The 13,107-nt window shown below is 38.3% G+C and overlaps 1 protein-coding gene across 2 annotated transcripts in view; it reads right to left on the reverse strand.

Moving 5' to 3' along the window:
- LOC119077466 (activated Cdc42 kinase-like) overlaps positions 1-13,107 on the reverse strand; it is a 30,666-nt gene that overhangs the window by 6,459 nt on the left and 11,100 nt on the right. Inside the window, exons 5-11 of one of the 2 annotated variants that reach the window (XM_037184676.1) lie at positions 12,573-13,015; positions 12,348-12,507; positions 11,797-12,279; positions 11,396-11,734; positions 10,716-11,104; positions 7,758-7,974; positions 2,885-5,325 (exon numbers count right to left, since the gene is read on the reverse strand). In XM_037184676.1, the coding sequence (XP_037040571.1) occupies positions 3,628-5,325; positions 7,758-7,974; positions 10,716-11,104; positions 11,396-11,734; positions 11,797-12,279; positions 12,348-12,507; positions 12,573-13,015 (3,729 nt within the window). In that variant the 3' untranslated portion in view covers positions 2,885-3,627. Of the gene's footprint in view, positions 1-2,884; positions 5,326-7,757; positions 7,975-10,715; positions 11,105-11,395; positions 11,735-11,796; positions 12,280-12,347; positions 12,508-12,572; positions 13,016-13,107 lie in introns of those variants that run through there. The other variant, XM_037184677.1, reaches the window with a different exon arrangement.

The raw sequence follows: 13,107 nt of genomic DNA on the forward strand, positions 1-13,107 counted from the left end.
CTCTTTTAACCAAAGTATAAAACACTGTGTTTATATACTTTGCTTTTAACACTGTATTATGGTGTTTGGCAGTATTTACCTCAATTTTGTGTACGTGTACAACATAGTAAGATGGGGCTAGTGTCAAGGATTAGTTATATTTAGAATGTGATGTGACAATAATGTTTTGCCCTATGATTAAATTCTGATAATCGTTCTTTTACTCAGTCATTATTTTATCCTTAATTTCATTGAAATAACGGAAGTTGTATACGCTTTATCCACACCATTAGCACTTTGTCAGCTTATGTCAAAGTTCAAAGTACCTAGCAGGGTAATAGCGGTTTTACCACGGCAAATAGAGTAATAGAATGGAAATATTCGTGTACTTAGATTACTCTTTTTTTCCAGTACTCTGCTACGCGCTTTGCAAAGTTTGATTGTGTATTTCATCATGCAACTCACAGTACTTTCACATGAGCCCATAAGAGTTACTTCTAAGTTGTAACTTTCAATTTCCATTTCAGACGAATCGGAATTTAGAAGACACATCAAACGACAGATCTATGTTCTCATTCTATGTTCACATTCATAAGCCGCTCATATACAATCCCCAATTAGACAATCCAGAAGAACTCAGAACTTATTTGAACCATGGCCACTATTAAGGTTTTTGACTTTTTACACACTTTTTTTTTAAATGCCCTACAAAAAAGTGTGTAATTACCTTTTTGCGATTACACACTTTTTCTGAAATTACCAAAAACGTTTTTATTTTGTAATGAAACACTTTAATCTTTTTTTACGAATTTTGTAATTTATTGAAAACTGTCAGCACGAGTCTTGCTGCACGACCCTTTCAAATACCTTTAAAATGAGCTATTACATGAAAAAATTGCATGTGATTTACTCTAAAAAAGTGGTTTTTCAACTCAAAAATTCCTAAAAAAAATCGGACATAGGCGAATATAGGATCTTATATATTCTGGGAAAAATATTTTCTTTTTGAAATGATCCATAGGTTCTGGAGGCATGTACGAAAACTCGAAATTTTTCACAAAAATCGCCCGTGCAAGTTTATATTAACTTAAAAAAATAGTTTGTGGAGTCTTTATTGTTGGAAAATGTTGAGTTGTTGCAAGTAGTAATTCGGTCTGGATAAAAAGTTAAAATCGACTCCAGACACTTTCAGTACAAAAAAAGTTGCAACAGATTCCAGGGGCGCTTTTTTCTGAAAGATATTGAGCCTCAATAATATATTCTAGAACAAACTATGCAGAAAAAATGGGTCTCCGGGCTGCGCAGACCTAATTTGTACAAATTGAAAATTACTTTGGTTAGAGTAGGCGGCTATAGTTATACATCTATTTGTCTTTTACTATTCAATGTATTATGTAATTTTGTACAAATGATCGTTGCGCTGCCCGGAGACCTATTTTTTCGGCGTAGTTTGTTCTAGAAAATTTTATTAAGGCTCAATATCTTTCAGAAAATACATGCGCCCCTGGAATCGGTTGCAAATTTTTTTGGACTTTTTTTTACGATTATCGCGAATTTAATACCCTTAAACAGGTAAATTGCCAATATTTTCTTATGAAATTGAGCTTGTACGGTTTCATTAGAAAAGCACGGGATACGACTAAATAAAACAGGTCATAAAAAAACTTCACTCACAAGTGTTTAGTAGGAGTCAGAGTTCATGAAGGTCGCTTTATACCACAAAATTGGTCGAAATTGAAAAAAGATCCGGCTGTGATAATTTATTTTCTTCATAACAATAATAGTGGGGCCCTAATAGACCAATTCCAGGAAAAAAATCTCATGTGTAAATACTTTGACTAAAAGTTGGTTCAAGCTCACAGTGGCTGGTCTTTTTTATGTGAAAATCAATTCTCAGTTTTGGAAAAAAGTGTGTAATTACAAATTTTTTGTGCAAACATAAAAGTGTGTAAAATACACACTTTTAAAAAGTTTTTACACACAATGTGTAAAATACACGCTTAAAAGTGGCCATGATTTGAACTCTAATGTTTACAGATTTTCCTTATTAGTTTCCTCGCTCGTTTCCAGGGGATTCTATCCATCAGTTGAATCAATCGTACGAAACAGATACGCAAATAAAACTATTGTTGCGTTGATCTTTGAGCTTCGGTAACAAATTGAAGTTACGAATTAAGGTGTAGCGGTTTTAGAAACTGTTTTAATTAGGGCTCAAGGGAGAATTCACTCAGCGGGCTCGCCTGGTCACTTTGTGGAAGAAAATTTTTATTCAAACTTTAGTGCTGCCACCATCACAGTGGGGTTGAAGAAAACTGAAATAGAGTCGCGATACCACCTCTGATTTTTCTTCATGTTCTGTTGAGGGACTCGAATACAAGTAAATTTGAGTACAGATTGTTATCGCAACGGATAGATGGACTAACTGTAAGCTAGTTCGTGTTAAAATGGCTTCACTCGATAGCCTGGTCAAGTAGCTACAGCCAGCGATAGTCGTAAAATTCGACATTTTTGAATGTTTATATGTTCAAGACGAAGACAGTTTGAAACCCTTTGAATGGCGATATTGCTAGAGGAACACCGTGAATGGATTTTACAAAACGTTTCTTAACAAATGTACAAATTCTTCACACGTTTCGCTGCCAGTGGACGCAACAAGGCGTTACACTTCCAAATTTTAATTTTAAAACCGCTACACCCTATAGATCTCTTCGTTTGGTGAAACTGATGACGGAAAGGTGAGGAATGGTGGGGAAAAGTGTGCAAACTAATTGAAACCAAGTTCACAATTTCACATAGTAATGAATAAGTGAGTGCGTCCAATTCTTTGAAATTAATGTAAATGAACTAAATACGGGGAATTCCCTTAGAAGCAAAGTTGGTTGTCATTAGTTTGCACACAAAACTGAACCGTCGATCGTCACGCCAGCGGTCATTTTAGTGATCTATTACGAATGGTTAAAGCACTTGAATGTCAATATTTTCTGGTGGTAATATTGGACCGCCATAGTCAGATGTATTCATTCAATGACACACTATGCGCTTCGCTTCAACTTCCGTTTACTTGAGAAAGGGCTGTGTACTGTTGAAAGAAAGCGAGAGACTCGTGATTCGTCAATATTCTAATTAGGTTCTCATACTTACAGCCCAAGGAAAGGCATAATCTTGATGATAAAATCCCGAGTAACCCTGAGTTTTAGCTGACAGAGCAGTGGTAAAAGAAGTGAACGCTCCCTAAAAGTTACATTATTTTACATATAATTTTGTTTTAATTGTCAGAAATATCTAAATTACTTAATCTTTGTATTCCTTCGATTTAGACCAAATTGTTGAAAAAATAATTTTTCAACGAAAAATGAAACGTTTAACTGTTTACGTATAATGACATTTGAAACCACTAAATAACCCTCTCCAAAATGTGGCGGATCTTAAAATCTGATTATTATTCATAAAGGCACAGCACTGCTACTAGCATGACCACTCAATTGGCAAGTGTTAAATTTGGAGGTTTTAGTGATGAGAGCTGCCGCTTAGGATTGTTTGTATTGCATATTTTAGCTCATACAATGCCTACAGTCATTTCATCAGCCTCCGAATATTTTCCATGTTCATGCTAGAAGCAGTGCTGGGATAAAAGCTATCTTATCTAAATTATGGTGCTGGACTGGGTGGCATACGGATCGGTTGATATTCTGGAAAATCGGCCACAATATCTGTTTCCGTACTGGAACTATCACTAGTGTAAGGGGTTTGTGCAATTTTCGGTGGATTCGCAACGGTAGTATTCTGTTGGCGCCACATTAAATCATTCTGCTTCACTGTCGACGCGTGGATCTTCTCAGGCCATTGAAAACCCGGAGACGATTTGCTGACTTTACTTTCGCCAGCCGGAAACATTTCCTGCAGAAAGCTTTGAGTCGTCGGACTTTTTCCGGTCAATTTACTCACGTCGAATTCGGAAAACAAAATGTTGCGATTGAAGTGTGTCATTGGCGGCTCTTTGGATTTCGCTTCAAAGCCGCCGCCGCCTCTTGGATGGACAACTTTACCCGATCCGTTGATTATCGGACCTTCGTTGTAGCCGCCGAAAAGACCACCATCCTCACAACCGTAACCGAAACTAAATTTCTGATCTAAGTAATTGTGCACTTGTCTATCACTAACGTAATTGTACTGAGGGGCGCTCTTGATGCTGGTATTGGAACCATACAGTTTATCGGGCGCATTCGAACTGTCGTTCAATTTACGATTTAGGTACTGCCGACGACGACGAGAAGTTACTGTGGTCGATCGGATGTCACACTCGGAATGGGCTATGCTGCGATCAAACTCATTTTCACTGCTTGATGAAGAGCTACTTTCCAGAACAATTGGGTTGTAGCTGAGTCGCCGCAGATTACGCGCTTTAATACTTTTCGGTTTGTAGGCGACAGAGCTCCGTGGCTTTTGGCGTATGATGCTCGGACCGTATTTCAGTTGTCGATTGTTTTGCGGCTCAGACAGTACCGGCGATTTTAGGTCGTAATTGTCGGTGAACGACATGGACCTCTGACGGCTTGGAAACGATTTTTCCAAGTCCAGTAGACGATTTTGGGATGGCGTATGCACCGAATGAATGGAATTGTTACTGGTGTTGACAATACTAGGACGGTTTGGTGACGGTGGATGGTTTTTGGTGTTGTGAGCGATTTCATTGATATAGGCTCGGGTGTCTTGATTGGAAAAATTGAATTCTCTGGGACTGTAATGCGATTCTTGGGGACTGTATGAGCTTTTCTGACTACTGCGACGTGACGACGTATTCGTTTCACGAGATGCGAAGCCAGTGTCCGGTGTACTAGAACGTTTGTCTTCGATTTTATCGCCGAATGGTTCGCCGTAGAATTGAGCGCTAATGAAATTGGATGGCTGTTTATCCAACGGGCTGAACGGAATTGTAGAATTGGGACTAATGTCTACCTTAGCGCCACCGCTAAAATTGTGTTGCGCTTTGGGTAGCTTAACAGCCGAATTACGAATTTTCGGATTCACTTGAGCGTCACATTGGTAACCAATGTCGCCGAACAATGTTTCAGCTGAATCGGTTTTTTCCAGCTCGTTGAACGTTTGCATGAAATCTAGATTCAACGCTTTCAACGTATTCTCAATGTCGAGTAAGTTTTCGCCGATAAAGTCGCGCGTCTTTTTACTTATTTTGGTAGGATCACAACCGTCGCTTACGTCTAAATTAATGGGTTTACTGAGTAGTTCACGGGACTTTTCAAAGCAAAAATCGGCACTCTCTTTATCGAACAATGGGATTCTAATGTCGGACTGATATTTCTCGATTTCAGTTAGTGACCGGAAGCGCTTCATTTTTAAAGAATTTTATTTAAAAACCAAACAAACAAAACGAATAAGAAAATAAATCGTAAAGGACATGGGAATGAGGTTGATGAATGAAAATTTAGTTCATTAGTCACACATTATTATGTTTGTAAGTATTTGGTAAAGCCTCTGACACCGGATAAAGCAAGACCCATTACTCAGAATTAAAATTCTTAAACATCCTGAGAGATGTTCTTTGGAACTAGAACGAGAATTTTAATTTTGAATAAAAAGCCATGCGGAAAAGCAATTTTGACATCAATTACGTTGCCGAAGAGACACTGTTTTTGGAGCAATAAATATTCATATTTTCCGGGATACTGCGTGAAAAGGATCAAATTGTTACTCTTAAATTGTTATTTCTTTGATTGTTGACTGAATGGTTATTTAATGAAATATTGAACTTTGCATGGGGGCTCACCGTTCTCCGTCATAAGCTGCGTTACGTCAGTAACTATGTTTGACACATCACGTGTTTCACATTGCAGAATAATGCGCACGCTGGAACTTGACACCCTGGAAAGCAGTAAAGGAGTCGAGGGTTACCTCCAAATAAAATTTAAAAAATCTAAAATTTAATTTTTGATTTTTAGAAATTTATTTGGAGGTATTCCTCGACTCCTTTCCAGGGTGCCCAGAGTCGACAAGTCACAGTAACCGGCAAAGTGTTAAATATCCTAAATAATAAATAAAGTCGACGGTCTTTTTGGTGATGTATGTAGAGTTTCGAATAATTAACCGACTTAGAAAATTAGATTTTAATTTGGGGCCATTTGGTAGAGACACTAAACACTAAAAAATCTCAGTTTAACATAAATAAAATTTTTCACATTTCACTCGCATCAACCAAGTGAAGTTTGTCAATTAAACCGAAATTTTATCCATTTTGACAACACAACCTCTCGACAATTCACGCCGTAAGTTTGAATAAAATTTGAATTTTAAGTGAACGATTTGATGAAAAAGTGACCCGAAAAATACATTTCAACGCTTCCTTGTATGAAAACGACGCTATGTTAAGTTCCCATTCCATTCAACAGAAAGTACTCCGTGAGAGAGCGAGCTGTCAAATAAACAAAGCAAAAATTGAAAAAAATTCAATTTTGACTCTCACACGGAGTACTTTTTTGGTAAGAGGAAACTAAGCATTAGAAAGACTCCGCACTTTCCATTTTGAATTTCGACCGCACTTACGGCGTGAATAACTCATACACTACCACAATTTAACTTGGTTGACATAAAACCGAAACAAAAGCTTGAAGAAAAACTTTTATGAAAATGAACGTTCCAGCCAGATTCCTGCGGGAAATACAACTTGAAATATTGAAGCAACGCGGCGAGCCCCCATCTGAAGTTTAATATTTCATTAAATGACCGTTCAATCAACAATCACAGAAGTAACTAGTTAAGAGTAACACTTTGGTCATTTTCCCGCAATATCCAGATAATTCAGATGGGTTATTTCGACGGCCAACTGACCTTCCTACACACAACGCCGTACACGAAAATATTCGCCACAACAGCACCAAATGCCAAATTTTTCTGTTTTGGTACCTTTGCATCAGCAAAATTGAATTATTCCAATTTCGCCAACGTATCTTCCGAGTCAATTTCCAATAGATCTGTTCGAAGTGCAACATCGAAATGTCAATCGTCATCCACAGACCACATAACCAAACAAAATGTATGAGAAACCGTTGACGTTATGGCTATGTGGATGACGTTTGACAGTAAACTACGCTTTCCACCTGCACTTGGAACAGAACTTACAGCAATTCTCTTACTGTCAGATTTTTTGAATGAAAAATTTCAAAATCTCGCGTCACATTGACATTGGAAATGTCGCATGCGTCGTTGTGTAAAGGAACAGTTAAGTGTCCATTCCACTCAACAAAAAGTACTCCGTGATAAAGCCGTGAGAGAGCAAGCTGTCAAATAAACAACGGAAAAATTGAAAAAAATTCAATTTTGTCTCTCACACGGATTACATTTTTGGTAAGAGGAAACTAGGCATTACTGTCAAGCTCAGAGCCTAACATTTAAGAATCAATTCATAAAAAAAGCTTGAGTCCCTAAATTGTGCGTGATTTTTTTTGTTTTCCCTCGGTTAGCGATAACAACTTTAAACAACAGTGTCTCTTCAGGTCTATTTCAGAACCTCTACTTATTTCTAGCTACAAATCAATCGAGTTATCGACATAATCAACAAACTAAAAGTTAACACACAATCCAGGTAAATAATCGAAGCGAATTAGAAAAATATAAAAAAATAATAAAAAAACGCCATGAAAACCAAGTGTTTTTTTGGGGGAAATTTGAAAGTGAAAAATGAGAAAAATCAATGACAAAAAAATTTGAAAAAGAAAATATTTGTGTAACTAAAAAAAAACGACGAAAATATGGTATTCAATTACCTGCAGATCTGGAACATTCTTTATTTCCTCCGAGAAGTTGCGACTTCGATTCGAATAAGTCGGAGTGTTCGTGTTTGACGCATGTCCACCGGCTGACGCAGAACTCTGATCTTTGTCAATACTGCTATGATGAGATAGATTCGGAAAACGAAAACTGAATTTACGCTTTGGGCTTTGTGCGACGGTAGCATTTTCGGACACCAGATCGGTCATGGATCTGTTAGTGAAAAAGTCGAATGTTAGAATATTTCCGTCAAATTAATCCGAGGCTCTCTGGGATTCCGTCCGAACATAGTTTTTAAAACTTTTGCGTGCATTTTCTATGCAAAACTCAGCAAGAGAAAATATCTGGCAAATAATTGTCGAATTTCATAATGGAGGTGCGGGAAAGCAGGAAAATTTTTACAGTTTTGCTTGCTTTCTCGCCAATAGCTACTGATCGACCAACCAGATTTTTCTAAAACTGAAATATTCTATTTCGTCTCGTCAATGCCTTTCATTTGACATATCACACATGAAAACATTCAGAGATATGGACAGAGCCTAATATTTGGGAATCGTTTTTGAGAATTTTTGGGAATTTAGGGAATTTTTGGGAATTTAGAGAATTTTTGGGAATTTTGGGAATTAATTTCCAAAAATTCCCTAAAATTCCCAAAAAATTTCTTTTCTTTGCATTTTTATAATTAAATGATCGTAAAAGATCAGAAAAAGTTCAAAAACCTTAAAAAACTATGAACAAGCAAGGAAAAAAATGGGATTTTTTTTTGGAATTTTAGTGAACTTTTGAAAATTGGTTCCTAAATATTATGCTCTGAAGGATATAATTCTCGTCGATGTACTCGCACCAGCCAGGGCGTATACTCTACTTGTAGGTCTCTCCAAAGCCGACATTAGTACAACACCACAATAATTTAAGAGCAATCTACACCCTATGAAATACATTTTTGATGATAACTTTTTATTCGAATTATTTTTGAAAAAAGTGGCCTCATCGTTTGGTGCCAGAGAACATATAAGGTTTTGATAGCCACTGGAATTGTCCAGATTGATGCGCAAAAACTCAAAACTCCTAAAATTTGTGTTTTTATGATATTTTTTGGACTTTTGAGTTTTCTCGACGTAGACTGCATCAATCTTGACAATAAACCGCGAGCCTTCGTCCATATTATTTTTATTTCAATGAACACATCAAAAACACACTGAAAATGTATATTGATATTGGAAAAGTGGAATTTGAAATTTTTAATTTCAGTTTAAAAAGCCGCTCCAATTTTCAAAAAATCTCGCGCTTGAAAAAAAAAACAATTTCGTGACTTAACAAATTGGGATGTTTTACTTGTTGACAGTTTGTTTTAATTGTGATCACCGAGATAACCAAAAAACCAACACTAACAAACAAAATATTCCTATCAGCTGACAGATACCTAATATCCCATTTCGATTCTTTAGAGTTTCCGTACGTGAGTTCATCATGGCAGTGATTTTTTTAATTAATTTCTATAAAAAATAGAAAAAGTTTTTATAACAAAAATAAACTTTTATTAAAAAAGGCGCGCGGTTTATTCTGGTGGCTATCGAAACTTTATATGTTGTGGCACCAAACGATGAAACCAATTTTTTCAAAAAATATTCTAATAAGAAGTTATCATCGAAAATGTTTTTCATAGAAGGTCGGAGTGTAGATTGCTCTTAAAATAATTATTTTTGAGTTATAGCCGAAAAAGGGTTTTCGGTACCCTCTGACATGCTTTCACCTTTGAACACTTTAACCGAAAATTTAAAAAAAAAAAAATTCGAAAAAAATGAAAGATACGATTCTCTAGAATTGAAGACGAATCTATCACTCATTAAAATCGGAGACCACTTGTTCCCCTATCACCATCACCTCCAGTTTTGGCGATATCCCGCTTAAGCTCAATTTACTGAATATATTATATTCAATATGTTCTGAAATATTTGTTGTTTTTTTTTTGGGAATTTTTGGGAATTTAGGGAATTTTTGGGAATTTAGGGAATTTTTGGGAATTTTGGGAATTTAGAAAATTAATTCCCAAATATTAGGCTCTGGATGTGAAGGACGAACTAGTGAAAAACAGGCAAAATGTTTAGATATTTGTCTCGTCAATACGAGAGATATGATTGGAAAACTGGCAAAACAAATCAAAACAAAACCACTGCTTCGGGAACTTGACTCCAAACTTTCCTCGCTGTTTTGGAGCAGTTTCCTTTGCGTCGAGACAACGTTTTTAGGCTAGAAAGTTAGGTGGGTAAGCAAAACAGAGGTAAACAACGTAAAACTCATAAAAAATTGTATGCTGAGTCTCAAAACAGTCGGCATATTTGTCTGTTTCCCGCTGTTTTCCAACGGGAAGCAGGCAAGTATGCCGACTATTTTGAGACTCAGCATACAATTTTTTATGAGTTTTACGTTGTTTACCTCTATTTTGCATGCCCACCTAACGTTCTAGCCTGAAAATGTTACCTCGACGCAACGGGAAGTGCTTCAAAACTGCAACAGAAATTTGGAGTCAAGTTCCCGGAGCAACATTGTTGTTTTGTTTTGCCAGCATTTCACTAGTTTTTCAAGCCTAACTCTGGATGTTTTCGCTCAACACCGGTGTGCGACGCATTTAATAAAAGGTATGGATGAGACGATTCCGAACATCTAAATTAGAATAATCGAGTTGCTCGGTCAGTAGTTATAGGCGCGAAGGTGAGAAAAATGTATGTTTTGACTAGTTTTTCAAGCATATCTATGAATGTTTTCGCTCAAAATATTTGTGCACATGTCCAATGAAAGGTATTAACGAGACGAATCAGAATTTGTCAGTTTTAGGAAAATCTGGCTGGTCGATCAGTAGCTATTGGCGAGAAGGCAAGAAAAACTGCATATTTTCCCGTTTTCCCGCACCTTCAAACATCAACAATCAAAATGGTCATTGGTGTCACACCTACCTTGCACTAATTTCGTTTGCAAAATCAATGGCCTGGTTCAGAATCTTTTCGTCCTTGTTCGATATCGGTTTCACTGCACCGGATTTCTTTTTCGACTTCGACGCTAACGGTCCCAGCGTGGCCGACAAACCAGGCGCTGTGATTTTACGATGCAACTTTGCCGTTAGTTCCGTGATTTCGTTCTTCTTGTTGGTATTCTCAAAGTCGGGCGATCTGGGTACATCGGTGCCGGCACTCATCGACCGAAACATAAAGTCCATCTCGTCCAGCAGTGACGGCCCCAAATCGAATTTGTCCGGTGCCATTTCATCGTCGGATATTTCGTGGTATTCGTGCGATGTTTCCGGTACATTCATGTTCGACCAGTTAAGGTTTTTCAGTCGTTGATCCTAAGCCGAAATTAATGATTTTCACTCAAGCCTAGATCACAGTCCACAACATCTCATTGGTCTTATATCTTATGAATTCCACACATTCCACACAGCTCACATTATATGTTTGACTAAGATACAGATTTACTGACACCATGAAAAAGGCTGTTGGCGTTACTTCATGCTTCACAATCTTGTCAACCACAGCGGATCACATTAATGCATAGTGGGAGCTGTGTGGAATGTGTGGAATTCATTGAAAACGTTGAGATGTTGTGGACTGCAAAGGCATTTTTTGTCGTGTTTTACCTTAGTGTAGCCTTCTTCTTCCATGAACGCACTATTTTCAGATAGGTTATGCCGTTGAGCGGATGGAACATTGTCATGAAAAACGAACGGATTTGACGAACTGAAGTTGGACGATGAACGATTGGGGAATTCGAAAACTGAGCTGAAATTGTCGTTGTTGTTGGATGAAGAGGCTGTTCCATTACTGTTAAATGCAGCGTTCATAGTTTCCGGAAAGTAGCCGCTAGCTGTTTGTAATGAATCTGGACTGGTAGGTGTTGGAGGTAGTAACAATGGCGTTTGTTCAATATCTTCGGATGGTTTGTATGGTGTAACGATTTGGCGAGGCACGTGATTGTACTACAAACGGTAGAATGACGTCAGTGAGTGATTTCGGTTCGTTTGCCAAAAATATAACTCACATTTTGAACGCTCGACATGAAAGCAATGTCTCCGAAATAAGCACCATCCAGGCCAACATGGCCGGTGTGCTTCAGATCGTTTTGCGGACGAGAAATCATTTCCGTGCGAAGTTTTCGTTTGCTGGACCGATCGCTCGACCGGCAAAACGAATCACGGTTGCTGGACGACGGCAAACTGCCCAGATACGTAACGGTGTTGGCCGGATTGAACAGTCCCGTTTTGCCCGAATTGAGAACACCCTTCCAGTAAGGCGAATTTGTGCATTTGTCCAGCACGGTTATGATCTCGTTTTGACGATAAAACAGAAACTCCTTTTTGGCCGGCTCGGTCGAACCGACGACGGTTTTCAATTGCTCCGGTTTCATGTCTGGTAGCATGGCGTATATTTCGCTGAACTTTGGACGTTTGCTGGCAATGTGCTCCCAGCACTTCAGCATTAACGAATAATATTCCTTAGGTGCGCATTCTGGCGCTTCAAGACGCTGAGAATAGGGAAAATTGTCAATACACTTTCAGTCGTTGCAAGTTGGAAGATGAATATTAGTCACACCTGACAATTGGGATGATCGATGGCTTCTAGGATTTGATGACCGGTGAAAGCTGGCCATGGCTGAAAACCATATGAAAACATCTCCCACAAGCACACGCCATAGCCCCAGACATCCGAAGCATTAGTGAAGCGTAGAAAGTTTATGCATTCGGGTGCACACCTAACCGGAAGATTCGAATTAAGAAATTTCTATTTGTAACAGACACGGACGACTTGAAGCCCTACCATGCTATTGGCAGTTTCAGATTGACATTGAAATTCGTTTGGTAATAATCCTTGCCAACGCCCAGCGCTCGCGACAATCCGAAGTCGGAAATTTTCACCTTGTCCTTACTGAACACCAGCACATTCCGCGATGCCAAATCTCGATGAATCAACCGCTTGTTTTCCAAGTACATCATACCGCTACAAATTTGCATCGCAAATTCGCACAGCGTTGGAACCGTCAAAAAACTGACCCGCAATCCCGAATCCTTCAAACATTCCAGCAGTGACCGCAATTGGGCCAATTCCGTGACCAACATCAGCGATTCCGTGTCCAACACAACGCCGTACAGTCGAACAATGTTTTCGTGTTCGATGGCGTGCATAATAGCGGCCTCTTTGAGGAATTCCATTGGATTCGATTGCATCCGTTCACGTGATAAACATTTGATGGCCACTTGAATCTGGGTAACGTTTACATTGTAAACCGGCACAGTGAGAGGATTAGTTGAGGGATTCTTTTGAAAAACAGCCGACCGAAATCGGGCTCATCTTC

The sequence above is a fragment of the Bradysia coprophila genome, unplaced genomic scaffold, assembly GCF_014529535.1.
Source record: "Bradysia coprophila strain Holo2 unplaced genomic scaffold, BU_Bcop_v1 contig_235, whole genome shotgun sequence".
In the NCBI taxonomy this organism is placed as follows: Eukaryota; Metazoa; Arthropoda; class Insecta; order Diptera; family Sciaridae; genus Bradysia; species Bradysia coprophila.